A 23,804-nucleotide genomic window follows, 5' to 3' on the forward strand; every position below is an offset into this window, starting at 1 on the left:
GCCGGCAAAGCGGAAGCGGAAGCGGCGAGCGCAGCCATGCGGGTCTCGGGGCCGTGCGCGGAGTGCGGGGCGGGGGACGCGGCCCGGTACCGCTGTCCGCGCTGCGGCAGCGCTTAGTGAGCGAGGGGCTTGGCGGGAGGGAGCGGGGGATGGCCCGGTACCGCTGTCCGCGGGGCTGGGCGGGAGGGAGCGGGGAACGGCCCGGTACCGCTGTCCGCGGGGCTGGGCGGGACTGACCGGGGCGGAGCGGGACTGACCGGGGCCGTGTGAGCGGGGCCGGCCCCGCCGTGCTCGGCCCGTCTCACGCCGTTCTCCCCGCAGCTGCTCCGTGCCGTGCTGCCGGACCCACCGCGGTGAGTGCGGGCCCGGGGGGCCGGGAGCGGCGGGGCCGGCCCGGGGCTGGCCCGGGACTAACCGGGGCTAACCGGGTGTGTCCGCAGAGCGCTGCGCAGCCGAGCCCCGGCAGGAGCGGGAGGCGGCCGGGCAGGAGCCCCCCCCGGGCCCCGCACAAAGCCCCTGGGCCCTGGAGGACATCCTGGGCGAGGAGGACGAGCAGGACCGCGTCCCGCCGCAGAAACTGCAGCTCCTGGGTAATTGGGGGAAGCGAGCAGGAGCGAATCCTGCAGGGAGCTGCAGCTTACCCCGGCCCCCAAAGCGTCCCGAGCTCCCTCTGCCCCTCTGGAGGTTGGTTTGCAGGGCAGGGCTGGCCTCAGGCCCGTCTGCAGCTCTGGGCTTGCCCCCGGTACAGGAGAATCAGCGGAGCTGAGGGATTTGCTGCGGAACCCCCACCTGCGGCAGCTGCTGCTCACCCTCAACCAGGCTCGGGACAAAAGCTCCCTCCTGAGGAAGCTCATGCAGGAGCCCCTGTTCGTGGAGTTTGCCGACTGCTGCCTGAGCATTGTGGAGCCCCCCGAGGAGAAGGAGAACGTTCTCCCCGACTGAGCTGCTCTGGGAATGGGGTTTTTTTTTGTCCTGCAGGAGCCAGAGCTGCTGCACTGTGTCCTGGCCACTTTGCCCGTGGGTGTCAGTGCTCTGATCTCTGTTTGGAGCTGACAAACTGGGGCAGGGGTGTGTTGGGACACGTTTTTAGATCCTGGGGGTTGAACTTGACACTCTGGAATTCTTTCCGTTGGCACAGAAATACTGGCAGCCACGGGAAATGTTGCTTCACAGTGACCATATTAAATATATTTGCATTTATTTTAATCTACAAGTACTCTGAAATGTTTCTGTTCACTGAAGGTTGTTGGGAAGGGTCAGACACCTTGACAAGGCATTGAGCAGTTTATTTTAGATGACATACACAGAGCAGCTGAACATTTTCAAGATCCATGAGCAACAAAGGGAGGGTACAGAGCACCCCTGGGCAGGGTGGTGCTGTTTGGGGAGCTCTGCAGACACCTGGCAGCTGTGAGAGCTCACAAATTTTGGTCCTGTAGATAAAAACAAGAGCCCAGCCTTGCTTTTCCCTGAGACATCTGCCCTTAGTGCTGCAGCTGGCTGCTCCTCACTCCCTTGGGGACACTCGTGGTCGGTCAGGACGGTTGCACCTCTGAGAATCCAGCAGGAATCAGGAATATTTATTTGCATTATTTGCTCTCTGACGAGCAGCCTCTGGCTCACACAGGCAGTGCCAGCAGCGTTCAGTTCAAGTATTCATTGCTTCAAGCACCTGATCTGTTGGAATTGATTTGTTCCCATAGTGTTGATATTTCCTGTAAAGTGGGGGGGGAGGAGCTGCCCCACACACTCTGAAGTTAATTTAATATGTATTATTATCACGTGTGTTATGCTGAATTAGCCATCACGTTGTACGTACGAGGCAGCGCTGTGGAAGCTCTGAGGTAGCAGCAGAGGTGGATGCTGAGTGATTTGAAAGCAGCAGCTTGCAGAGAGCCCTCCCTGGAGGGCAAGGCCAGGGGGCAGAGCTAAGTGGGCAGCAGCTCCTCTCTGTCCAGCAGGATCTGGTTGAATCCCGTGACTGAAAACGCCTTGGTGTGGGGGCTGACGTTGGCAAAATGCAGGGGGGACCTCCTGAAGTGGAACTTGACAGAGCCCTGCAAGGAAGGACAAGAGGGGGAGAGTTTTCAGCCAGATGTGCAGCTGATTGTGGTATTCACTTTTATATCTTGAGTATGTGAACCACTGGTGGATGAGGACAAAGGAGCTCCTCCAGAGGAGTTCAGTACAAATGGATTTAAGAGAAATGGTCACTAAAAATGTGATTTGAACTGCAATCAGCTCAAACTCTGGAGGTTAGAGTGCTCAGCACAGTTTGCAGTAGCTGTGGCAGTTCCTGCACACAGAATCTGATGCCAACACAAAAATGTTCCCCCCCCAGACCCAAGGGTGATTTGTAGCTGCAGTTTCTGAGGGGAGGCAGTGCCTGTGGCTGCTGGGAAATGCTGTCCCAGCCTATTCCCAAGCTGTGGCAGGTGCTGCAGACAGGAGGGAGGGGTCAGTACCTGTGGGAGGGCTCTGATGGAGGCGATGCTACAGCCCAGGTCCTCCCTGGAGCCCTCCTGCAGCGCCCTGAGGCAGCTGAGCAGCGCCAGCGCCGGCCGCAGCCCCAGCACACTGACAGGGGCAGCAGCCAGCGCCAGGCCCAGGGGCCAGAGCTGCACAACTGCCTCCAGAGGCCACGTTGTGTCCAAAGAACAGGGAGCTTTAGCCAAGGTAGTTCCAGGAGCTGGGAACTCCTTTCCTTCCCCCTCATCCAGCTCTGCTGCTGCCAACGCGGCCGCTTTTGCCTGCAATAGACACAGAACAACAATATTCTCAAATGTCCTGGACACAACTTAGGAGTGCAAAACTGAGGCTAAAAAAGAGGGAGTCTGGAAGGACAGCACACCCCAATTTCCATGCAGGTAAGGAATGAGTTTGTTCTGCAGGATGACCCAGAAGCAGCTGTACAGGACTGGCATCTCCTCTGCTCTTCAGCTGGAGAGTTTTCTGCAGCACTGGGTTTGTAGTTCTCAGACTTTTTTTCACACTCCAAAAAGCCTCAGGCTCCATTTCAGTGCTGTCCTGTGCCCCATACTAACCTTCCATTTCCTCCAGCCACGCTGGATGACGCTGACAGCCTTGCGCACCCTCTGGAAGCGCCTCTTGGCCAGCCAGGAGCGAACAGCTGAGGATTGAACGGAGAGAAACCTGAGTGCAGAGAATCTCAGCAGCTCTCACACACATTGTGAGAGATGGCCCTTACCCACTCGTGCCTCTGTAACCCCCCAGTGTGACTGGAACTGTCCCTTGCTGTCATTTCAGCCCCACCCTTAGCAAGTCACCTGCTTGGATGAGAGCTGCAGAGCGTTTCTTCTTTGCTGTTTTTTTCTCTTTAAATCTTCTCCAACAGCACTGGATGCAAAATGCCTTCTCATTTAACACCTCTGTTCTCCTGGCTTCCAGGAGCTCCAGCTGCAGTGGGGAACAGGAGCCTGGAGTTAGGGATGGAATTGTGCAGCCTCTTGGTGTTTGTCAGGGGACCACAGCCTCATTCCAGCATCCTTTGACTGCTGGATTAGGTTTGGGAAGTGCCAGCACTTCATCAGTGCTTCTTTGGGAACATGGAAATGAAACTGAAGTTCTTGGGGAGGAAAGTGGAGCCTCCTACAGTCCCAGCAGCAGCAGGCTCATACCCAGCTCCCCTGAAGGGGCTGCTTCCAGGCCTGCATCCTGCAAGCCTGGCAGAAGTGCCTTTGTCTCCTTCCTCCCTTTCCCCAGGAACCTGTGTAGGCCTGCTGGAGCAGCCAAATCTGTCATCTGGAGCTAAGGAAAGCTGTCATCTTTACTGGAATTCTGACAATCCTAGACACAAGTGCAGCTCCTTGTCCACTGGAAACACAGAGGCCATTACACAAAGAGCCTTGCAGAGCTGGATTCTGATGGGTGCTTGATTGAGTTTAAGAACTGGATGGAAAATGCTCAACTCTGGTCACGCTGGCTTGGCAGGAGCACTCCAGAGCCATCAGCCAAGGAGCAGCACTTACCATGGAATTGGCCAGGAACACCTTGGTTTCACCACAGTAGACTGAGGGGATTTCTGCTCCATCCCCTGTTTCCTGAGCAGGGGTTTGTTCCCTAACAGCATCCTGAAGGATCTCCAGAACAGCAGCACGTGGTGCTTTGTCATCATCCATCACTGGAATCTCACCTGGAAGTGAAGCATTGAGGAGAAGGCAAAATTTAGAAATCAGGGCCAGGGAATTGCCTTTGCCCTGAGACTTCTTGACCATTTAGAGGGGAAACACCTGCAGCAAGAGGGGAGGAGGAGATGGCTGGGGGCCCTTGATCTTGCTGTGTTTAAGGCTAAAATGAGACAGGTGCCAGCAACCAGAAAACCAGTGTGGGGTGTTTGAACTGGGCTGTGGTTGGGTGCTGCCTTCTCATCTGTTATCACCTCTGTTCTCCACAGGTAAAATTGTCATTTGGGTAGATCTAGAATGAAACAGAGGGCTCAGGTGTTCTCCCATTCCAAGCATCCTACATGAAGCAGGAGAAAGCAGCAGCAGTGTAATTAAGAATAGACTGAACAGCTGAGTCCTAAGAAAATCACATTAAATACTCAAAACTCAAAGCTGTGGGAGCAAAGACCAAAAGGCAGGGAATTGTAGCCTTAATGTACTGAAAAGTGCAGGAAGGGGAAACAAATTCTACACAATTGTACAGCTGTCACAGGGCACTGAGAGCAGCTATGGGGTCCTGTACTGAGCAGGAATTTATGGCAGCAATTACAGGTTATTAAAGCCATTTCTGGGACACAGTGCACAATTTTCTACGTTACAAACAGGTCAGCCAGATGAATCTCTTTGGAAATAGAGATAGACTTAATTCAGACCTGGAACAAGAGACTGTTGCAGGAGTTCCTGCATGCACAGGGCTGGATGGGTTTTGCATCATTCCATCCTGGATACTGTTTGCTTTTCTGCTATAAATATTTCTAAGGAGATGAGAGCATTTTAAGGTCCTGAAAACAAATAGAAGCAATTCTTGCTTACAGGAAGACATCTGGTGGCTCTGATGGTGTTCATGGGGCTGGGCTGATAAGGGAACCAAAAGCTTATTCCTGTGTTTGGGCAATTGTTTTGCTTTGTTTGCAGCTTATTGCCCCCTCGAGATAAAAAGGACTAAAAACCTATCACAAAGAGGCTTTGCAGGTAATGGGTTTGTAACTGAGGGGGAAAGATCCAATGTGTAAGTAATTTTCCAGCCTGCACTTCCTTACTTCACCCCACTTCCACATAGTGAGGAGATTCCCACCAATTTTACTCTGAACAGGCTGGTCCTGCTTCCCACAGCTGCTTATTATTGACCAGACCCACTGGGTGAAGAGGGGATTCATTTGGGGGACAGAAAGCGGCTGCATTAACCTTCAGTATTAAATGTAACCACCTGATGAGCTCCTCCTCTCAGGAGTTCATAGCAAAGGCATTACCTGTAGGCTGGATTGTGTTTGTTAAAGTCCATCCTCAGTTAGAAAAAGAGAAGTTGGCAAAAGGTGGAAGAAGCAGCAGAGTCCAGGTAAGCTGGAAGGTCAGTGATTCAGCAAAGAAACAGGGGGGGTGGGGGAAGAAAGGAAGGAGAAGGAAAATAAGGCAAAAGATAAGTGGTTTTCAAGTCTACTAAAGAATCAACTCTAAATCAAATTATATTGGGTGAGGGGAACCCCAGACACCACTGTAAGTGTGATTGTTCCACCCAGGAGGAACACAGAAAACCAGCATAGAGGGGAAAGATTTTAAGTGTTAAGCAAATTAGAAACTCAGGTTGGTGACAGGTTAAAGAAGTATTTTGAGAATAGTGGTGAATACAGTAATTATCTGATCTGTGTGATACCAAATGGGCACAGGGACAATTTTACTTGATGGCAGAGGGATTACCTGTAGAAACTCACCTTTTTTCTCAGCAGGATGAAAGTTACTTTTATCCCACACTCTCTTTTTACTGGAGCCCCAGGATTTTCTCAGTAGTTCATAGCGCTCAGTGAAACTTTGGAAAGGGATCCTGAGAGACAAATGTGCAGTCAATTCCAGGCAAGAATCATTACTGTGAATAACTGATCCTTTTTGCTGTATGGTAAATAACTGATCCTTTAACGGGGGAAAATTCCAGAATGGCTCTGTGGATCCAGTATGTGGGATGCAAACAGACTGATGTCTAAATGATTAAACAGGCCAGAAAGTACAGAAATTCTGAAGAAATTCAGGTTTCCCAGTAACAGTGATTGTAGCAAAGCCTGGGCAGGAATTCTGCTTGGATATGCTGCTGATGGTGCAAAATATTTGTGTTTCTTGCTTATAAGCTCTTCTGAATAACTAAATGCCACCAATTGCTATAGAAAAAGATTATGCTGAAGAAGCTGGACTTACCTGACTGGGAAACCTGCTGCACTGATGCTGATGGCTTCCACTATTCCACAGGCCTGGAGCTGGCTGAGAACCTGAGGCACAGATTGAGATGGTTTAGGCAACACTGACTTTTGTGGAAGCTGCTCCTTGTGTGCCCTGTCCTGGGCATCCACAGCCAGCAGTGCCCAAACCCAGCAGGGTGTGAACAGCCAGGGTTGGTATTTCCATGCTCAGCAGATTCCATGGCTGTTTAAAGCCTGACTGCCCATCAGATGTGGTTCTCTAGTTACAGCTTTAGCATCTGCTGCTCTGCTCCCAAAGCTTCTCAGCCTCCTGAACTCCAGCAGCAAGCAGAGTTTTGTTTTGAAGGTATTTGTGTGCCCAGGGCTGCTCAGATCATCTCCACCTGTTTGAAGGGCTGTGAGGGCAGCAGCCCAAATCACCCCAGCAACAAGCAAAGTGCAGCTGGAAGAGCTGCTGTGCTTAGGAGCTGTTTTAGACAAGCACCTCAGTGACTCTGAAAGGGTGTTTATCTCAAAGGAGAAAGAGCTGCTTCAAAATGTGCCAAGGAAAGAGCTTTGCAAGTCACTCAAGATCCTAAGAAACCCAGAGGAAAGCCCTGGGGAAAGGCTTTGGAAAAGTTACCTCTTCTCTCCTGAAAGTCATGGCCTTGCAGTCAGCATTAGGCTTGATGCAGCGGATGTAATGGGGTGTGGTTCTGCTCAAAATCTCCATCAGGTGTTCCAGGGAGCTCTGCAGGACACAAACACAGGGTTCATCAGGGCTCTTCCTCCTCAGGGATCTTCCATCCACCCCATGAAGCTGCTCTTGGCAAAGATCTCTTTATAGACTCAGTGTTGGAGCACTTCTACAGGACAGCTTGAGCAAAAAATCCACTCTGTGGATGCCTTCATCAAACCCAGAAAGTTTCCAAAATTACAGCAGAAACCTGAATAGGATGTACCTTGAACTTGGACACCACTGTAACAACAGCTGCTCTGTTCTGGGTTTTGGTGTTATTTTGGCTCTTTTCTGTCACAGGAAATAATTTTTGAAGCAAAGGATCCTTTGAGTTCTGCAAAACGTGGACCAGCTCTGGTGGAACAGCATCCTGCAAACAGACATGACCTGTCAGTATCTGGACCTGGCAGGCACCTGAACCCCTGAAAATAAGAATTCCACATATAGAGATAGAACAGCATTTCTGATGCCAAATTTGATGTGACCACAGCTGCAGTTTCAAATCTGATGATGTGCATTCATTCATAGACAGATTTAGGAACAGAAAAAAATGTTTGGCTGAACATTCAGCAAATCCAGTCAAATGTACAACTGCTCCCAACACTGTTCTTGTTACACAGCCTAAGAAAGCTCCTACTCTCAGGACTGGCTTAATCCCTGAAGGACAGACTGCAGAAGACATCAGAAATATTACTTTGAATTAAGAGATGGTGTTTTATTGCTAAATAAATACTAGCACTTGCCATAATTGCTGGGGATGTCAGAGCTGAGAAGCGAGCCTCCTCTCTGCAGACTAGTTCACATTTCAATTATTCCCTGATGGCCAAAATTTGAGTGCTTGCAGCACTTTCAGTAGTTAAGCTCATGTTCTTGTTTCTCATAAATTTGTCTGATTTTTTTTGGGAATTAAGTGCTGTATTTCTAGCTATAAAAATGCCCTGATGCCATTAACAATTCTGCATCCCCCAGGAATGGAGGAAGCCCTGATTTGGTGATGGTTCACTTCAACCTCAGCTCTGAGGTGTTACAAAGCATCTGCCTGTGCCAGTGGTGGTTCAGAGAATCACACCAAGAACATCACCCAGTTTTACATAGCCTGAAGGATTTATTTGCAGCAAGGTATGTGCAGGACCCAGCACTGAACATATTTGTCAGTGGGGCTTTGATTTAAACCCTAACCCTGAACATATTTGTCAGTGGGGCTTTGATTTAAATCGCTTTAGGTCTGTAAGATACTTTTAAGATTTTTTTAAACAGCTCTTTCTGCAAGCACCTACCTTATTTTTCTCCACCATTGCTGCCAGATGATAGCAGACTTTGCCAGCATAATGGGAAATGATAAAGTTGGGCTTCTTACTGAACTTATCTCGACTTAAACACTGATTACTGGACAAGGCTTTCTCAATCCTGGTTTGGAACAGGTCAGTGTTGGAGGGTCTGTTCAGACGACACTCCTGCAAAGGACACACAATTGCAGCATCTCTGATTTGTCCCAAAGAACTGATTCTAAAAGCTACAACATTTAAAATTCAAATCGTAGCAGTATTACCTTTAGAGCTGCTTTGAGTATGCAAGGCCTGAAACATTGGGAAGGAAGAGGGGGAGAGAAGTAATTGAGGCTTCATATTTGAATCAGAACATGGATCAGAGGGAAAAAGACAACTCAGAACAGGAGGAAGCAGTGGCATGACTTTTCTGAAACTGAAGCCCTGCAGACATTTTATAGCTGTCAGGTTTTCTATTAATTTACTGTTTGTGTTTTCTTTGGTGGTGTGGGACAAAGGCAGGAAACTGGGCCCAAGAAACGAAGGGTTTAAATCACACTTACCTCATTCAGCAAGGAAAAAATGCTGAGGGGATTTCCCTCTATCAGATCAAGGCAGTTCTGGTTATCCTTGTAGTTTATGAATGACCACTGCAGGCCTTCAGCTACATATTCTTCCTGAAGGAAGAGGGAAGGGGTTATTCCGCAGCAGAGGGCACCAGAGCTCAGAACTCTGTGCCTTGGGCAGCTGATCCAGGTCCTGTTTGAGGAGTTAATCCCAGCTCAGCTCCAGATCAACACCAAGCTTGAGAAAAAAAACCCCACACGAGGATATTCTACTCCAGGTAGCTTTTGGGTGTGGATCAGAACCTGCTGGAACAATTTGTCTGAGGATTTGGGAGCCTCATGGATTTATCAGAGTGAGCTGCAAGGCTGCTTTAGAGAGCAAACAAAGGCCACAGTCACACAAAGCCTCTCCTGGCTGTACTGAGATTTTCCCTGAAGGACAAGGAACAAGCAGAACTCCTTCCTTGGACTGGGACACAGCCCCAACCCAACCTTTGTGTGCCAGACTTCACTAACTGGGCTCCATTTAAAGCAAAGCCTGATCTGAAAGGAAGTGCAGAGAGATACTGGGTTGGAATAATTGGTACAATATTTATGCTGAATTACAGGACAAACTGTCAGCAGTGTTTAACAAGCACAAGCTCTGGGCAGTTATTTGAAAAGCCTCCTGCCAAAAGCTTGCTCAGCACAGCCACTAATGGCATGTAAGTGGTTTGGGGGACAGCCAGATCCAGAGGTAAGAGGGCAGGCAGTGCGTGGGAGGGGTGCTATAAACAGAGGTCATGGAGCTGTTTCAAGCAAAGCAATTGTGTGCTTGAACTTGCTTTCCATCTTCCCTGACCATTAACCCCTGGCATGCTGACCAGGGCAGGCAGGGAAATTAGCCTGGCAATAGCAAAAGCATAAATTGCAGTCAAAGAAATACTTATCTCCTGAATAAATTGACAAAAGCCTGCTGTGAGGTAGGAGGTGCCAGCACACTGGTGCCATAAAGAAAATAATTTCCCTGATTCCAGTTAATGGCAAAGAGCATTTTGGTAATGGATCTGCAGTGGGGAGGGCTAGAGCAGCAGCCCTGGCAGGGACTCTGCACCTTGCAGGGCACTCAGATGAGAGCTGGAATTAGCAGTGCGTGACCAGTGAGGGACTGCATGGTGCAAAAAAACCTTCTCTGTTGTGAAACAACACCATCTATGTACCTCCTTAAGCAAAAAGAAAAGCTGGTGCACACTGGGGTTTGTTTTAAAGGCAGCAGCATGACTGGGAGCTGTGTCCTGTGGTCCCACGTGCTCAGGAGTTTGGGTGACAGGGTCCTGGTGGACCTTGCCTTCACACCAAGCTCAGCCTGGAACCTCCCCATTCTTTAGGGACTTTATGCTTAATGGCTGTAAGCAGAAACTTCCAAGAGAATCTCAAGTCAGGCTGCACTTACCCCAAGAATTTAGTCTCAAGTGTTCAGCTCTTTGAGGAAAAGCAAACAGCCTGACAGGCAGAGATCCAATGGATTTCCAGTCCCCAAGAGACAAAGCTGTGTCATTCCAACTGCCCCACACTCCCCTCTTTGCAAAACCACTGCTCCCTCCCACTGCTTTCTGTGGCATTGCTGAAGGTTCCATCTGACCATGGGCACAGCAATGCAATTAAAGTGACAAAAAGATGCTGTTTTAAATCAGATATTGAAGATTTGATCTTCAGTTTGGGGTATTACCTGCTGTGCCTTCAGGTAGTGAGCTACAAAGTGCTGCTGCAGTTTCTCGTTGGCATAATTAATACAGAGCTGCTCCAAGTTGTTTTCAGGGAAAGCTTCAAACCCATAAACATCCAACAAACCTGGAAGGAACGTGGGAGGACAGAGCTTTAGTTTAGGAGCAGCTTGGAGGGCTGCTGGCCCCTGAGTTAAACCAGGGTGGTATATCCATACCTATAAAGCTGGTCCATACAGAGGGATCTGTGTAGATGTTTTCATTTATCACCAAAACCAGCCACTCAAACAACCTGCAGACAGCAACAAGGGGATTAGCTGGAAGCTGCTTGCTTGCAATAATCAGAATTGTTTTCTTTACTGCTGTTTCCATCAGTGTCACTTGGAAGGAAGAGGAATTTCTGATGTGCTGCCACGAAACAGAGCAAATCCCTCTGGCCTCCCCATCCCCTCCCAAAAGCCACCTGGATCAGCACATCCTTACCTGGCATAGATGACTTTGGCCAGGCAGTCCCTCCTGGTCTCACACTCAGCTCTGGAGCATGGCTTCTTGAACACTTGCTGCTGTTTTCCAGCAGTGATTGTTCGAATCCTTAAAGATTCCAGGAGTTCCTCGATGGGAATCTGGAGCAGATCCCCCGTGGTCTTCACAAACTCTTGTTCAGGAGAACAAACAGTGCAAGGTTACCTGGTGTGTTCATGCCTCTGAAGGTATGGGAGGTCTAGAGACTGTGTAGAAAAATGCCACTTCCATCAGCTCTCCAACTCAAATGTGGATTTTGGATCTTTCTACCCAAACTCAGGAGCAAGTTTTACAAAACCCCAGGGTCTTAATTTGGGTGTAGAGTGCCCCCAGAATTTTGGGGCCTCTCTTTAAAATGAAGGAATACCAGAAAAAGCTGAAGTTTGCCACAGTGAATTAGTTTTTCTCTCTAGGTGTGTCTTTGTTACTTGTTCACCTCTTTTGAGCAGGAACCTCAAAACCCAGACAGAAAAATCAAACAGTGATGACCAGGAAAAAAGGAATTTGGTGATAGAAAGGAAATGCAGAAGAGTATTTGCTGATAAAGAATTTAGGATCTATCTCAGCTGAGCTGTATTCAAAATTACTTGAATGTTAAGTAGTTTATAGTTCAGAGCATGTGAAATTGTAGCAGGAAACTTCACTGTTGAGGGCAGTTTTAGCTCTGAAGGAAATCCAGATCCAGAAGCCTATGCAGAACAACCTCTATTCATGCTGCAGTTTAACAGATTTGTTGTCACTGGTTTTGGTCTTTATCATGAAAACCTCCAAGCTTTCATGTGAAAAGCCCTGCTCTCCCTCTGGGTCAGGTTTCTGCCAGCCCTGTGATGGCAGAGTAAGATTACAATCAAGAGCCACAGTTCTGCCAATAATCCTCCTGAAATCACTGGCTAATGCTGCAGTTGCCCTGACCTGTCAGGGAAGGATATTATCTCTAAGGGCAGGGGAGCACTGGGTTTTTGTTTGTTCACAAAAACACACCTAAATTTTGGGTTGCTCATGGCCTTGATTGTTTCCTATCAGCAGGAGAGTTATTGTTCAAATTCTTTCCTTTAATAAGGAATTCTTTCTGAATTAAGTGAAGAAATTAATTTAAATTAAATAAATTTGATTTAATAATTTAAATTGCAATTAATTATACACAGTTTAAACAAATTTGTTAAACTTTAAAATTATGTTATTAATAAAGGAATTAGAATTATTAGTAGTTAAAAGGAATTACTAATGAAAAGTAATAGTTAAAATCACTCAAGTGAAAATTTGATAGATTTAATAAATTTTAATATATTTAATAAATGTTAATAAGTAAATAAATTTAATAAGTAAATTTAAATTAACTAACTAACTAAAGGAAAGAATTCTTTCCATTCTTTCCTTTCTCTAATCCTTTCCCTTGTGAACTAACAGGCTCTGGAGCATGGCATGGTTGTTGCCTCACCTTTGGTTTTGTCTTCCAGTTCACAAGGCTGAGATTCATCCACTGGATTAGAGAATTGAACATTCCCGAGGTGCAGAAGGCCTGATAACACCTGGAATACAATCAGGCAGTTCTTCAGGACAGCTCCCCCCAAGGCAGTGTCCCCTGAGCCCTCCTTTAGCCCCAGGAACAGGCCAGTTCACAACATTCCTGCACAAAAGGCAGCAAGCAGATCCCAGACTTCTGAGTGAATCCCTAATGCTGCAATTCCTGAAGGCAAACTGAAATTCCGAGGTGCAGACTTTTAGTTCTGATCTAATCTTTGGCTGTGCAGCCTGATGTGGAGCTGAGGGCCCTCCAGTGAGGAGCAGCAGCTCTGCACAGTGCCAGGGATTTATTCCAGCAGCAATCCCACCCTGGGAACGCATTCCCAACATCCTCAGCAGCCTCGTGCTGTCCCTGCTGTGTGGCTGACCTTGAAAATATTGCTCTGCGTGGCGCGGCTGATGCCCAGGTGGAACATTGCCCCTCTGGTCACCTCGAAGCAGTCTTCTGAAAAGCCAAACAGTGCTCTTGAAAAAGCCAAGCACACAAACAGGGGCAAGCAGAACATGTCAGCACATCCAATCCAGCTGGAATGGCCAGTGGAGAAGATCTTTGGGTAAATCCCACACACAGGCTGGAGAACCAGCCCAGAGGTTTTTTTCTGCCTCTGTCAAGTGAAGCACATGCAAAGACAAGACAGTTTCTAAACAAAGCCACAGAGATTCAAATTTGCCAGGCCAGAACCAGCTGTTTTAAGCCAGGTGACTGATTTTAAGCTTTAAGACTTAATAGTGCTAAGTGAAACTTAAAAAGAATCCCATTAATGCAGGTGGCTTTGCAAAACATCTGCTGTTGGCTGTCCAAGAGCTTGAACAGGATGTATTTTTGCCTGCCTCCCTTTAAAATTCCAGCCATTATTTGTGGATTGATTAATTAGTTAGTGAAACTAATCTTTACCATCTAAGTCACTTTCAGAATTTGGCAGCCAGCGGTACTCGGCCCCTTCTGGAAGGTTCCACTCCAGCCTCTCCTCTGCAGAAGCACCTTTTGTGATCTGGAGATGGAAAACAAGGTAACAATTGAATTCTGCCTTTGGTGTTTACAGCTCCCAGACAGTGAAGAATAACATACTGGGAGGATGATTTAATTTGGAAGCCTGGGAGACAGGGAAACTGGTAATTATTAAAAGTCGCAACTGTGCTAAATCTGGTGATTTCATCCCCGCTGTGTGTCAGAAATACCCAGCAAAATTAACTGAAGGCAAACCTGATAAAAAATATGGAAGTTTCTTTCGTTGGGGGCCTGATAGGTAACTCTTGTTTTCTCCAGAAGGAAAGTCTGGATGGAAGCACCAGTCAGATGATGGAATCTAGAGAGGGAAAAAGAGCAAAGATTTCAACAAAACCTCTTCACAGAATCCAAGAGGGTTGTGTTGTCCTGAGACCACTTGACTGTCAATGCTTTGCAGTTCACCTTCAGTTTTGTTCGTATTTTATTCGGAGTTCTTAACTACATCACTATCTTTTCATTGCTCTCTTCTAGAGATCAGGATGAGAGCTTGCAAAATAAAAAAAAAAAAAGAAAATAATAACAGCTTAAGCTGCCAGCAAACCAAAATACGCTCTAAAGACATAAAAATTTCTATGGTAGATTTCAGAAATAAGCTTTAAAGGAACAAGATAATAAAGATTTAAAGGAACAAGACAGCAGGTAAGGTCTTACACAGTAATTCTTACCTGTCTAGCTGGAGCTGGATGTATTTCCCAAACCTACTGCTGTTGTTATTCCGCAGGGTGCAGGCGTTCCCTGTGAAATTGCCAGTGGCAGACACAGAACAATCAGAGTGGTCCCACTCTGCCATGCAGCACATTCAGGTATTTAGGGTGATCTGTAAATAACTCCAGTATTTGAAGAGTTTGTTTTTAAGGAGAGGACCAAGAGATAGCTTAAACTCGTGTGGGAACAAAGGACATTCCCACAGGCCATTACTTTAGTTGGTTGTTAAAAAAGCCACGTTTACCAAATGCTTCCATGACAGGGTTGGAATCCAGCACTCTCCTCTCTATCCTTTCCACAGTTTTGGTGCCTTTTGGGGAAATAACTGAGGCAGCAACAGAGGCATAGAACTTCATAAGGCAGCGAGAGGTCCAGGTCTGCAAGAGAGAGATCTGACAGTAGCTCTTTGTTTTTAACATGTTATCAGTTATGTCAGTGCTGCCTTCTGGAAACAGTGTGAATCTGGAGGGGAGACTAAAGAGAGGAACTGTGTCAGGTTCAGAGCTCTGGTTCAGTGGGATCTCTGTGCCACAGACACACATTTCAGTGCTGCAGCAGTGGGAGTGCTCTGCTGAATGGCAATTCCATCGAGGTGTCGGCATCTGGAAGCTCAGCCAGAATTAACAGCTACTGCCTTGGGATGGGATGAATGTGAACGGATTTTGAGTCATTACCATTCAGCAAAGCATCTTGTTCTTGCTGCATTGTCCTGAGCAGGGATGGACCATCACAGGAGGGCCAGGGCAGGAGCTGAATCCACTGCTCTAAGTCTTTATAGAGGATTTGCTGAGACTCACACGAGCTCCCTGACAGACCAGGCTGAGGCATTAACTCAGGTGCAAATCCTGCTGAATGATTCAAACCCAGCCCTCCAGAAATGACATATGTCACCTGAAGAGCTGCTATATTAAGCAGAGTGTGTTTAACTGCAGCAATCACTTAATGCTTCACACACATTTCAAGAGAGTCGTGCTGGGCAGATTGGCTACGTGCTGTGTCAGAGGTGTTTTTAATTCATCTTTGCTCATTCTCTGCACTACTCTGCACTACAAATCACTGGCAGAGCTCAAAACTTGAGAGCAATGTCAGAGAAAAACATTTCCTTACCTTCCCAGCACCACTTTCTCCACTCACAATGATGGACTGGTTCACAGGGTCCATCTGCTTTTGGACATTCCTGTAGGTTTGCTCAGCCACTGCAAAGATGTGAGGTTTTAAATCCTGGCAGTGAAAGAGAATATTCATATTTAAGAGTACAGTAACCACACAGTTCAACAGCAATGGATAACAAGGGTCATCTCACATTTACCTGAAAACAGAACTGTTCTTTTAACAGAGCTAGTATTTCACTAGAAACGGGGTTTATCCTGTGGGAGTATTTTGCTCAGATAACCTTGGAGCAGTGTGACACCTAGGCTCTGCAGAAGGACAGTGATCTCAAACACAAGGGTTACCTGAGGACAAAGTGCAACGTGGTACTCCCTCATGAGCTCAGGTGAGTAGAGGCAGGAGAAAGGCTGGAAAGGATTTAAAGCCACCAGGCTGCAGCCAGCGTTTGTATAGAACAGGTTGACTCTGTATCTTGCTTGAAGACATTTCAGAACTGAAAAGCAACACCTTCTGTCAGTATCTTTTGCAAAGTGTGTTTGACTCTTGCTGTGCCTGTTTGTAACAAAAATCAGGTGTGCTACTTATCAGGTTAATAGAGAATGAGGTGAGCAAGAGAGTGATGTAGGGGTAACATACATAACTCCTGTGTTCATGGTGGTAATGCAGTGAGAGCAGGAGCTGCCAGTGTCAGTGACCAGCAGGGAAAGGGATCCCTCAGCAGACATTCCCTGGCTGCTCACCTGTCCTGGTTGTCACCGGATTCACTTTTGTGAGGTCGTCAAAAAGATGCAGTTTCTCTTCATCACCAAGGAAGGCTATAACTTCTTCTTCAAATGATTCACTGAGGTCATTCTGGATGAGAGAATCTTCCCTTTGGCCATTTTCCTGGAGGGGATGTCAGATCACCACCAGTGAAAGGTCAAAAGCTGGACTTTCACCCCATTCCCTGTTCTAGCTCCTCTGCTGCTTCCATGTCACCGAAATTCGGCCTCAGCAGGAGCCAGACCTCAGCATGTGTGAGCTGCTCCTCCTCCCAGCTGCCCTCCTCCTGCTCTGATGTTTGAAAAGTGTTCTGGCTGTGGGCAAAGGCACCCAGAGAACGTGGCCTTGGGCTCACACTGCAGTTCTGCACAGACACACACCAAGTTCTTGCAACTGGCTCATTTCTAAGCCTCTGCATGTCATGCCTTCAATCCAAGCAGTGCCCTGGGCTGAGGGAAGCAGGAAGGGCTGGCTGCAGGTACAGCTGGAAGCCCCAGCAGGCCAAAAATGCAGCTTTCCTAGCAGAGACTCTCATTTTCAGGGTGAATGCTGCAGAGAGCACACATCACAGCCAGGGTAGAGGAATGGTGATGGGGGGAGAGCTGCCCTGCATTAGCTGAAGTTTTGTCCCCTTTGAATCACTGAAAATAATCAAATCTCAGCCTCAGGGTTCCCATGTCCTTGACAGCATTATCTGGAAGGACACACTTGTTGTATGTAATGGAAAACCAGCCAGAAGAGAGATTCCAGCACCTGTTAGCCATTTCTGGGGAAAGGAGAGGCTGGATAAGAAAATGAGGAATGGAAAAGTTTCCAGTCCTGATTTTTGCACTCTATACACTCCTCTTCTGATCTCCTTCTCTTTGACAGAAAGTTCTCCAAACTATCCCTACTTACCTGTCCCACAAGTTAACTTATGAACAACATCACCTTGTTTGTACAGAAAATGCTAAATTTAGTTAGCAGCATTCCCACTATGTGAGCTGAGCTCATTAATATGGGGAAATGCAGTGCAAACCCCATTTAGCATGTTCCTAAGGAAAAAAAAAAGCTACAATAGTGTACTCATTTAGGAGCATTTTTATCTTTTGCAGACAGCATAAGTAATTCATTTCCAGTAATACAGAATTTTACACAGTAAGGGGAAAAATAAAAAGCTTAGCAATGCAGTAAAGCACTGCCATCCAAGTGATTTCTGTTATTCTCCTCTGAATGAGCATTAAGCAGCTTGCTGCTGTCAGAGAACAGACACCACAATTAGGAAACACTCCATGGACCTGAGGAGTTCCTGCCAATTCCCCTTTCTCCCCGTGCCCCCCGTGTTCCTGTATTACAGCAGGCAAGTTAAATCCACTGTGAGACTGCAAGACTGAGTTCTGCTTGGTTCTGCTGCCCTGCTCAGCATCACTTCAGTTGAGTTGAGTGATGATTGCTTAGCCAAAAGTAAAAGAATATCTGAAAATAAATCCCAACTCTTGTGTCCTTTCATTTTCCTGAACAAACACCCTCAGGATGTGCTTGCTGCCTGCATTAACACCTGCCCTGTTAGAGCCCAGGGCACAACAAAGATCACTGACTGGTGTCTCTAATACAGCTCAAACCCACAGTAAATAGGTCCAGTCAATTCCTGAAGCAGGGATGAATATTCATTAGTGTTACCTAATCTTGACTGCATGGAAATAAGCCAAGAATTCTCTCCTGGCAGTAAAATTTAATTAGCACGCACAATTCCTGCTTTTCTTTTTACCTGCTTTGGCATCTTGTCCAGGCCTGTGGATGGGAAGACTGGAGAGGGCCTTTCCTTTAGGGTACTTCATTCAAATCACACTGGAGAATGCTTAAATAAAGAAAATAAAAAGGTATTTAGATAAAAGTAACTCTGGGGATGTCATTCTGCAGAGGGTTCCACAAGCAAATTCCAAAGAATCCAGATAAAATTACTGATCCCAGTGTGGCCCAAGTAACATTGGAGCTGGAAATCCTACCCAGAGTGATGGTCACCTTCTGCTGCCCCTGTAAATAAAGCTTTTTTGGAGGGAATCATGTATCTGCCATTCCATCAGGAATAAAGTGCTTTGCTTCTCTTTAATAAAACAAGTTTTCTTGGCAAGAAACTGCAACCACTTGTTAAATCCCTTCTGTCTGGAGAAACAGGACAGATCTGAGGGTCTGACGGTGCCAGAGAAGCCAGAGCTTTGGGAAGGGGAGTGACTCAGAAAAGTTTGTGTTGTCCCCTTCCTGTTTCCTCTGCAAATTTCTGGGAGCCAACCCAAGGTGAATCAGGCCCTTTGAATTTCTGTGATAAACGCTGAGGTTCCAGTCACAGCCAGGAAAAATTCTGTCCTTCCTGCAGCTGAAGCTGCCACTACTTCCATTCTTTTTCTATTCTAATTCTATTCTAATTATATTTTAATTCCATTCTAACTCTATTCCGTTCCTCTTCCTCTTCTCATTCTGTTGTTATTCCTATTCCATGCTTAATTTCCTTCTCCACTCGGCATGAAAACACCACTTGGAGTCAGTTTGGAGCCCCGGGCGCGCTCCCATCCCCAAACCCGTGTGCGATCCACCCCGCTCTCCCGGCACAGCTTTTTGTGCCGGTGCAGACCCTGGGGGACATGGGGGGGACCCGGGGGACACGGGGGGGACCCGCGGGGCTGTGGCAGCTCCCGGGCGGGACCCCAAGGGCGCCGCCGGGCGTGGTGTCCCCTCAGGGCCGCGCCGCCGGGGCTGAGGCGGGCAGGGCCCGGCGGCGGCGATACCGGGCAGGACGGGAGGGCAGGGCCGGCTCGGGACTTACCGCGGGCGGCAGCGGGGCCGGAGCGGGGCCGGGGCCGGGAGCGGAGCGGGGCGGGCGGGCCGGGGAGGCGGAACCGGGGCGGGGGCTCGGGCGGGGCTCGGGCGCTGCGGAAGCGGCGAAAGTGCGGGCGGGGAACTAGGCCCGGCTTTACCGGGCCCGGCTTCACCCCGGCCCGGCTTCACCCCGGCCCCGCTTCACCTCGGCCCGGCTTCACCGGGCCCAGCTTCACCCCCCGGGCTCGACTTTACCCCCCGAGCCCGCTTCACCCTTGGCCGCTCCGGGCCGGGGCCGTGAGGGCGGGGAGGTGGCCCCGGGCCCCGCCGGCTCTGTCCCCACAGCGCCATCCGTCCCCCCGCTCCCGGTAAGCTCCCGCTCCGCTCAGGGGCTGAGTAGAACCCGTGATTAATTCACGCTTTTTACATCCCGAGGGGTTCTCCCCAGCGGGGCAGGGGCTGCCGTGAAAGGGCACTTGGGGGCTGCAGCTGCTGGTTGTACTGACCAGGCAGCACAAAGTTCTTTAGGGCCACGTTTTTAGGTGTCTCTGCCATTTACACCCTAGAGGATATGGGAAAGGATGTTCTATAGTAAGATTATTCACCATGTGAATATTCAGTGGAGTATTTGATGTTTAGAGATCTCCGTCAAAAATCCACGAAGCACCTTGTTGGAACACAGCAGGATATAAAATGCTGGAGCTTTCTCAAGCCTGTGCCTGTCCTTGGCTTCCCTGGACAGCTCCAGTGCTCTGCTCTGTGTTCTTTAAAGTGAAAAGTAACTCAGTAGCTTCTGAAATCAATGTTGTTTTAATGAACTGATTCATTTTTAAGGAGTTCTGAGACCCGTTTAACAAATCTACCTCAAGTTCATGTTTTGTGTTTTCAGAGGAAGAAGAATGTCCCAAAAACAGCTGAAAGAAGCCTTTATCAGCAACCTAAATGGAACGAGTTTGCTGGAAATTTCCGCAGGCCTGTCCCTGCCTCCGCTGTGCCTGCTCTGCAGAGGGCTCCTCCTGATCCTGTACTACCTGCACCATGGAAAACCTGTAAGCTCAAGGAAGTACAGCCTGCTGCTAGACTTCCTGGTGCTGGTGTCTCCTCTCCTGTTCTCCTGCACTGTCTTGTCTCCAATCATCTTTTTCATACCAGTTATCCTTGCTGCCTTCTGTGCCGGAATATTTTCCAAAATATACAGCCAGAGAAAATGGGAGGCCAGAGTGCCCTTTGGGCAAATTGTAAAAGAATTTCAGAAGGCATACTTGGATCCCGAGTGCATTCCAGCAATAACTGTGTTCCGTGTTTATGTCAACGTGCTGACATCCATCAGCATTTTGGCCGTGGATTTCCCGCAGTATCCCCGGCGATACGCCAAGGCCGAGACCTACGGCACCGGAGTCATGGATTTGGGGGTGGGAGCCTTTATCTTTGGAAATGCTCTTGTTTGCCCTGAGGTTCGACAGAAGTCTCACACGACACAGCCCAGATTCTCCAGTCTGGCCAGGCAGGTGTTTGCTGTGTGGCCGCTGATTTCCCTCGGCGTGGGGCGGCTGCTGAGTGTTAAATCCATCGAGTACCACGAGCACACCTCGGAGTACGGGGTGCACTGGAACTTCTTCTTTACCTTGGCGTCGGTGAGACTCGCAGCATCTCTGCTTTTGGCCATATTCCCCAAACATAAGGCTTGGCTTGTGGCCCTAGCTCTGGCTGTGCTTTACCAGCTGCTCCTCAGCACTACCTCTCTGAAGATGTTTATCCTGCACGGCAGCGACGGCAGGGACTCCCGGCTTGGCTTCCTCAATGCCAACCGGGAAGGGCTGCTCTCCCTCTTTGGCTACCTGGCCATCTACCTGGCGAGCGTGCAGGTGGGGCTGTGGCTGCTGCAGTGCAGGAGCTCGGTGAGGGGCTGGCTGCAAGCCCTGAAGGGGCTGGCTCTGGCTGTTCTGGTGCTGTCGGTGTTGCTGCAGCTGTGCCAGGCGTGCACGGAGCCCGTGTCCCGCCGCGTGGCCAACCTGCCCTTCTGCACCTGGGTGCTCGCCCACTGCCTGCTGCTGCTGGGCTTTTTCGTGCTCACTGACCTCGCCTTGGTGTTCACAAAGCTGCTGGTCGAGGGGTCCAGCGTGCCCTGCTGCTGGAAGGTTGTGCAGCCCCCTGATTCCAGGAAAAAGGGAGTGGAGGCCGTGCAGGTGGGAAGGCAAGACAAGCTGTCACAGCTATGCCTGATTAGCGCTATTAACAAAAATCAATTACTGTTTTTCTTGCTAGCGAATGTTATGACTGGTGCTGTGAACATCCTGATAGATACAATCCACAGCAAGGCTGCCTTTACATTATGCATACTGCACTTGTACATGTTTTTTAACTGTTTAATTATGTATATATTGCATGCCAGAAATATAGTATTAAAATTTTGGTGATTCCACTTTGGCTGAGTGGACTAGCTGGACTTTGTTTGCTGTAGTTGAATGATGGTATTTAATGGAAAAATCAGTATTTTTCCTGGATGTGTTGCAATAATTTATAATTTAGCAGCGCTTTTTATTATTTGGTGTTGATTGCTTTTTAATGGTTCGTTTTACCAAATTATACAGTCAATGATCTTACCTGTTGGGAGTTGTTGCACATTATCCTGAAAACTTAGGTTTGGAGATTGCTGAATATTCCTGATGCTCCTGAGAGTAAATTGTATTTACAGTTAGTGAAGTGTGCTCATACCCAAGGAATTAGATAACAAGGTACAGTAGAAACCAGATGAAAAGTAAGAAGATGAGTAATTATATGGAGAGAGAGGCCTAGCTGTATCAAGATTTACCTAGTTAAGGCCCTTGCATAAATAATAGATAAGAATAATTATTTATATAAAATGTATCGAATAAGTGGATACTTGAAAACATTTTGGCCCCAGTCCTGCAGAGACTTATGCATATGCTTGACTTTGATGGTAGTAATTGTGGAATGTTAATCATACACTGAAACCTAAATTAGCCTTTGAATTAAAGCTAAATTTTACTTCCATCCCCACTGATGAATATAAATGAAGACCTGAGATAAAGTGTGATGCTCTGAAGGATAAACTCAACTGCAGATGAATTCATAAAGCAGTTGTTGGAGGTTGTGGTGCAGATAATAAGAGCAACACTCCATAAAAAAATACAAAGATACCAAACTAATTCAGCTCCAACCTGCAGACCAGCACATTGAATTTTGTATTTGAATATTTTGCCAGCAGAGATGTCTCCAAGGGGGGGACATTTGGCATTAATTTTTATTAGCAAACAAACAGGGTGCAGATGGAAAGAAGTGCAGTGCACTGGGTCAGGGTTCTGGCAATGGCTTGAGAAGGGAGCTGCTCAGTTTCTCAAGTCTTCTTTGCAAGGCCAGAGCAGAACACCCTCTGTGTTCCCTTTCCTGACTGTGACAGTTCTTCCTGACCTCATAAAGTCGTTGGGAAGAGAATACACTTGAAGATTGTGAGGAATTCAATAATGGGATATAAATACTTTAGGAGTAGAAAAGCAATGGTAGCTGATGATAGATGTCCAATGTCAATGAGTTACAGCAGTACACATAGGCCATATTTCATATTTCTCCTTGTCTATCACAAGTGATGAATCATAAAACCTTTGGAGAATAAGCCACTAAATCAGATTCCTTAAGATAGACATGCTGTGGAAGAGTTATAAATGTATGAGGTTCTCCAAGCCCCTGGCCAGCAGAAAGGTGAAGCCTGAGGATTACAGGCTGTGGCCACACTGAGTTCATGCTTGTTTGCTTCCAACTTAAAGCCGTGCAGTCTTGAGAATTAAAGCAAAGCAGCCTGTATTATCCTGGGGACAAATGCAAGAACTGGCAACAACCTCTTAAAAACTGTTGTCAGTTTGTAGCAGAGTTTTCTGTTAACTGGTGGATGTGTTTATTTTAAAACACTTCCTAGACTTGCCTAGGGAAGAAAGGTCTCCCTCCGGAGCCGACAGGCACTACTCATTTATGCAAAAATACTCATGGATATTTATTTTTGAAATATTTAAAGCCCAAAACCTGCAGTGAGTTCTGCCTGTGAGCACAAGCCTGTTGGTGTGATTCAGAATGAACTGGGTGTGACAGGCAGAGCTGTGTCTGGACAAGCACAGGGCATCCAGGTGCCAAGTGCACCGGGGCAGCAGGAGGACGTGGGAGGTCTGCTGGGCGAGCTCCACACGGGCTGGTGCTGCCAGTTCCAGACCTGCAGCTGTGGTTGCCACAAGAGCAGCAAAGCCAGGGGATCGTGTGCACTGGAGTGAGAACAACCCTCTCACCAGCACCAGCTTCTCATCATGAGACTTCTCCTGCTTCTAAAGCCCTGAGGAGTAAGAGGGTTGGTCAAGTCAGAGGTTGTGGCCAGGTGGGTTTGGTCTCTTCTCCCAGGCAGCAAGTGACACAAAGAGGACATGGCCTCAAGCTGCACCGGGGGAGGGCCGGGTTGGACACCAGGAGGAATTTCTCCATGGAAAATGTGGTCAGGCACTGGAAGGTGTCCAGGGAATGACTGGATGTGGCAGTCAGTGCCCTGGGCTGGTTCACAAAGTGTGGATCAGTCACAGGTGATGACCTCAGAGATCTTTTCCAACCGAAATGATTCTGCGAGCTGTTCCCCAGTGAATTAATGACACAATTCTCATTGCTTGCTGTCGATAACAAATGCATTGAGCTCTGCCCTGAAGCAACTGGTGTAGTTATGAATGCTGAGTGTTCAGCCTATGAGCACAAGATAATTGCCC

At 48.0% G+C, this 23,804-nt stretch overlaps 3 protein-coding genes and 1 long non-coding RNA gene across 18 annotated transcripts in view; 3 read left to right on the top strand and 1 right to left on the bottom strand.

The window, feature by feature from the left end:
• Positions 1-1,206, top strand: ZNHIT3 (zinc finger HIT-type containing 3). Its single transcript, XM_086859001.1, has 4 exons — positions 1-116; positions 322-353; positions 441-590; positions 749-1,206. Exons 1-4 carry the CDS (start codon positions 37-39, stop codon positions 940-942), a joined length of 456 nt encoding a protein of 151 aa, XP_086715127.1. The 5' UTR covers positions 1-36; the 3' UTR covers positions 943-1,206.
• The window catches only part of MYO19 (myosin XIX), a 25,443-nt gene continuing 2,820 nt past the window's right edge, over positions 1,182-23,804 (bottom strand). For 4 of the 13 annotated variants that reach the window (XM_086858990.1, XM_086858984.1, XM_086858991.1 and 1 more), the window contains 25 exons: positions 21,652-21,719; positions 18,002-18,091; positions 16,233-16,377; positions 15,837-15,985; positions 15,490-15,603; positions 14,627-14,759; positions 14,343-14,412; positions 13,873-13,975; positions 13,564-13,660; positions 13,037-13,113; positions 12,583-12,673; positions 11,106-11,277; positions 10,841-10,914; positions 10,628-10,749; positions 8,917-9,030; positions 8,366-8,542; positions 7,312-7,458; positions 6,993-7,100; positions 6,369-6,439; positions 5,894-6,003; positions 3,990-4,153; positions 3,288-3,417; positions 3,045-3,130; positions 2,466-2,750; positions 1,182-2,057 (listed from right to left, as the gene is read on the bottom strand). In XM_086858990.1, the coding sequence (XP_086715116.1) occupies positions 1,929-2,057; positions 2,466-2,750; positions 3,045-3,130; positions 3,288-3,417; positions 3,990-4,153; positions 5,894-6,003; positions 6,369-6,439; positions 6,993-7,100; positions 7,312-7,458; positions 8,366-8,542; positions 8,917-9,030; positions 10,628-10,749; positions 10,841-10,914; positions 11,106-11,277; positions 12,583-12,673; positions 13,037-13,113; positions 13,564-13,660; positions 13,873-13,975; positions 14,343-14,412; positions 14,627-14,759; positions 15,490-15,603; positions 15,837-15,985; positions 16,233-16,377; positions 18,002-18,013 (2,880 nt within the window). In that variant the 5' untranslated portion in view covers positions 18,014-18,091; positions 21,652-21,719 and the 3' untranslated portion in view covers positions 1,182-1,928. Of the gene's footprint in view, positions 2,058-2,465; positions 2,751-3,044; positions 3,131-3,287; positions 3,418-3,989; positions 4,154-5,893; positions 6,004-6,368; positions 6,440-6,992; positions 7,101-7,311; positions 7,459-8,365; positions 8,543-8,916; positions 9,031-10,627; positions 10,750-10,840; positions 10,915-11,105; positions 11,278-12,582; positions 12,674-13,036; positions 13,114-13,563; positions 13,661-13,872; positions 13,976-14,342; positions 14,413-14,626; positions 14,760-15,489; positions 15,604-15,836; positions 15,986-16,232; positions 16,378-18,001; positions 18,092-18,239; positions 19,035-19,054; positions 19,229-19,652; positions 20,235-21,651; positions 21,720-23,804 lie in introns of those variants that run through there. The other 9 variants (XM_086858993.1, XM_086858995.1, XM_086858992.1 and 6 more) reach the window with 9 other exon arrangements.
• LOC111937857 (uncharacterized) lies at positions 4,238-13,663 on the top strand. 2 transcript variants are annotated; one of them, XR_015278377.1, is made up of 5 exons: positions 4,238-4,414; positions 5,100-5,156; positions 5,278-5,520; positions 8,058-8,207; positions 12,602-13,663. It is a non-coding gene; the product is annotated as an uncharacterized LOC111937857 (long non-coding RNA). The 2 variants fall into 2 exon arrangements; XR_002868798.2 differs by lacking the exon at positions 4,238-4,414 and having other exon boundaries at positions 4,426-5,156.
• PIGW (phosphatidylinositol glycan anchor biosynthesis class W) overlaps positions 19,142-23,804 on the top strand; it is a 5,432-nt gene continuing 769 nt past the window's right edge. The window contains exons 1-2 of one of the 2 annotated variants that reach the window (XM_023939375.2): positions 19,142-19,415; positions 19,937-21,233. In XM_023939375.2, coding sequence (XP_023795143.2) covers positions 19,947-21,233 — 1,287 coding nt within the window. In that variant the 5' untranslated portion in view covers positions 19,142-19,415; positions 19,937-19,946. Of the gene's footprint in view, positions 19,416-19,936; positions 23,429-23,804 lie in introns of both variants that reach the window. The other variant, XR_015278375.1, reaches the window with a different exon arrangement.

The sequence above is a fragment of the Cyanistes caeruleus genome, chromosome 21, assembly GCF_971803275.1.
Source record: "Cyanistes caeruleus chromosome 21, bCyaCae1.hap1.1, whole genome shotgun sequence".
NCBI classification, from domain to species: domain Eukaryota; kingdom Metazoa; phylum Chordata; class Aves; order Passeriformes; family Paridae; genus Cyanistes; species Cyanistes caeruleus.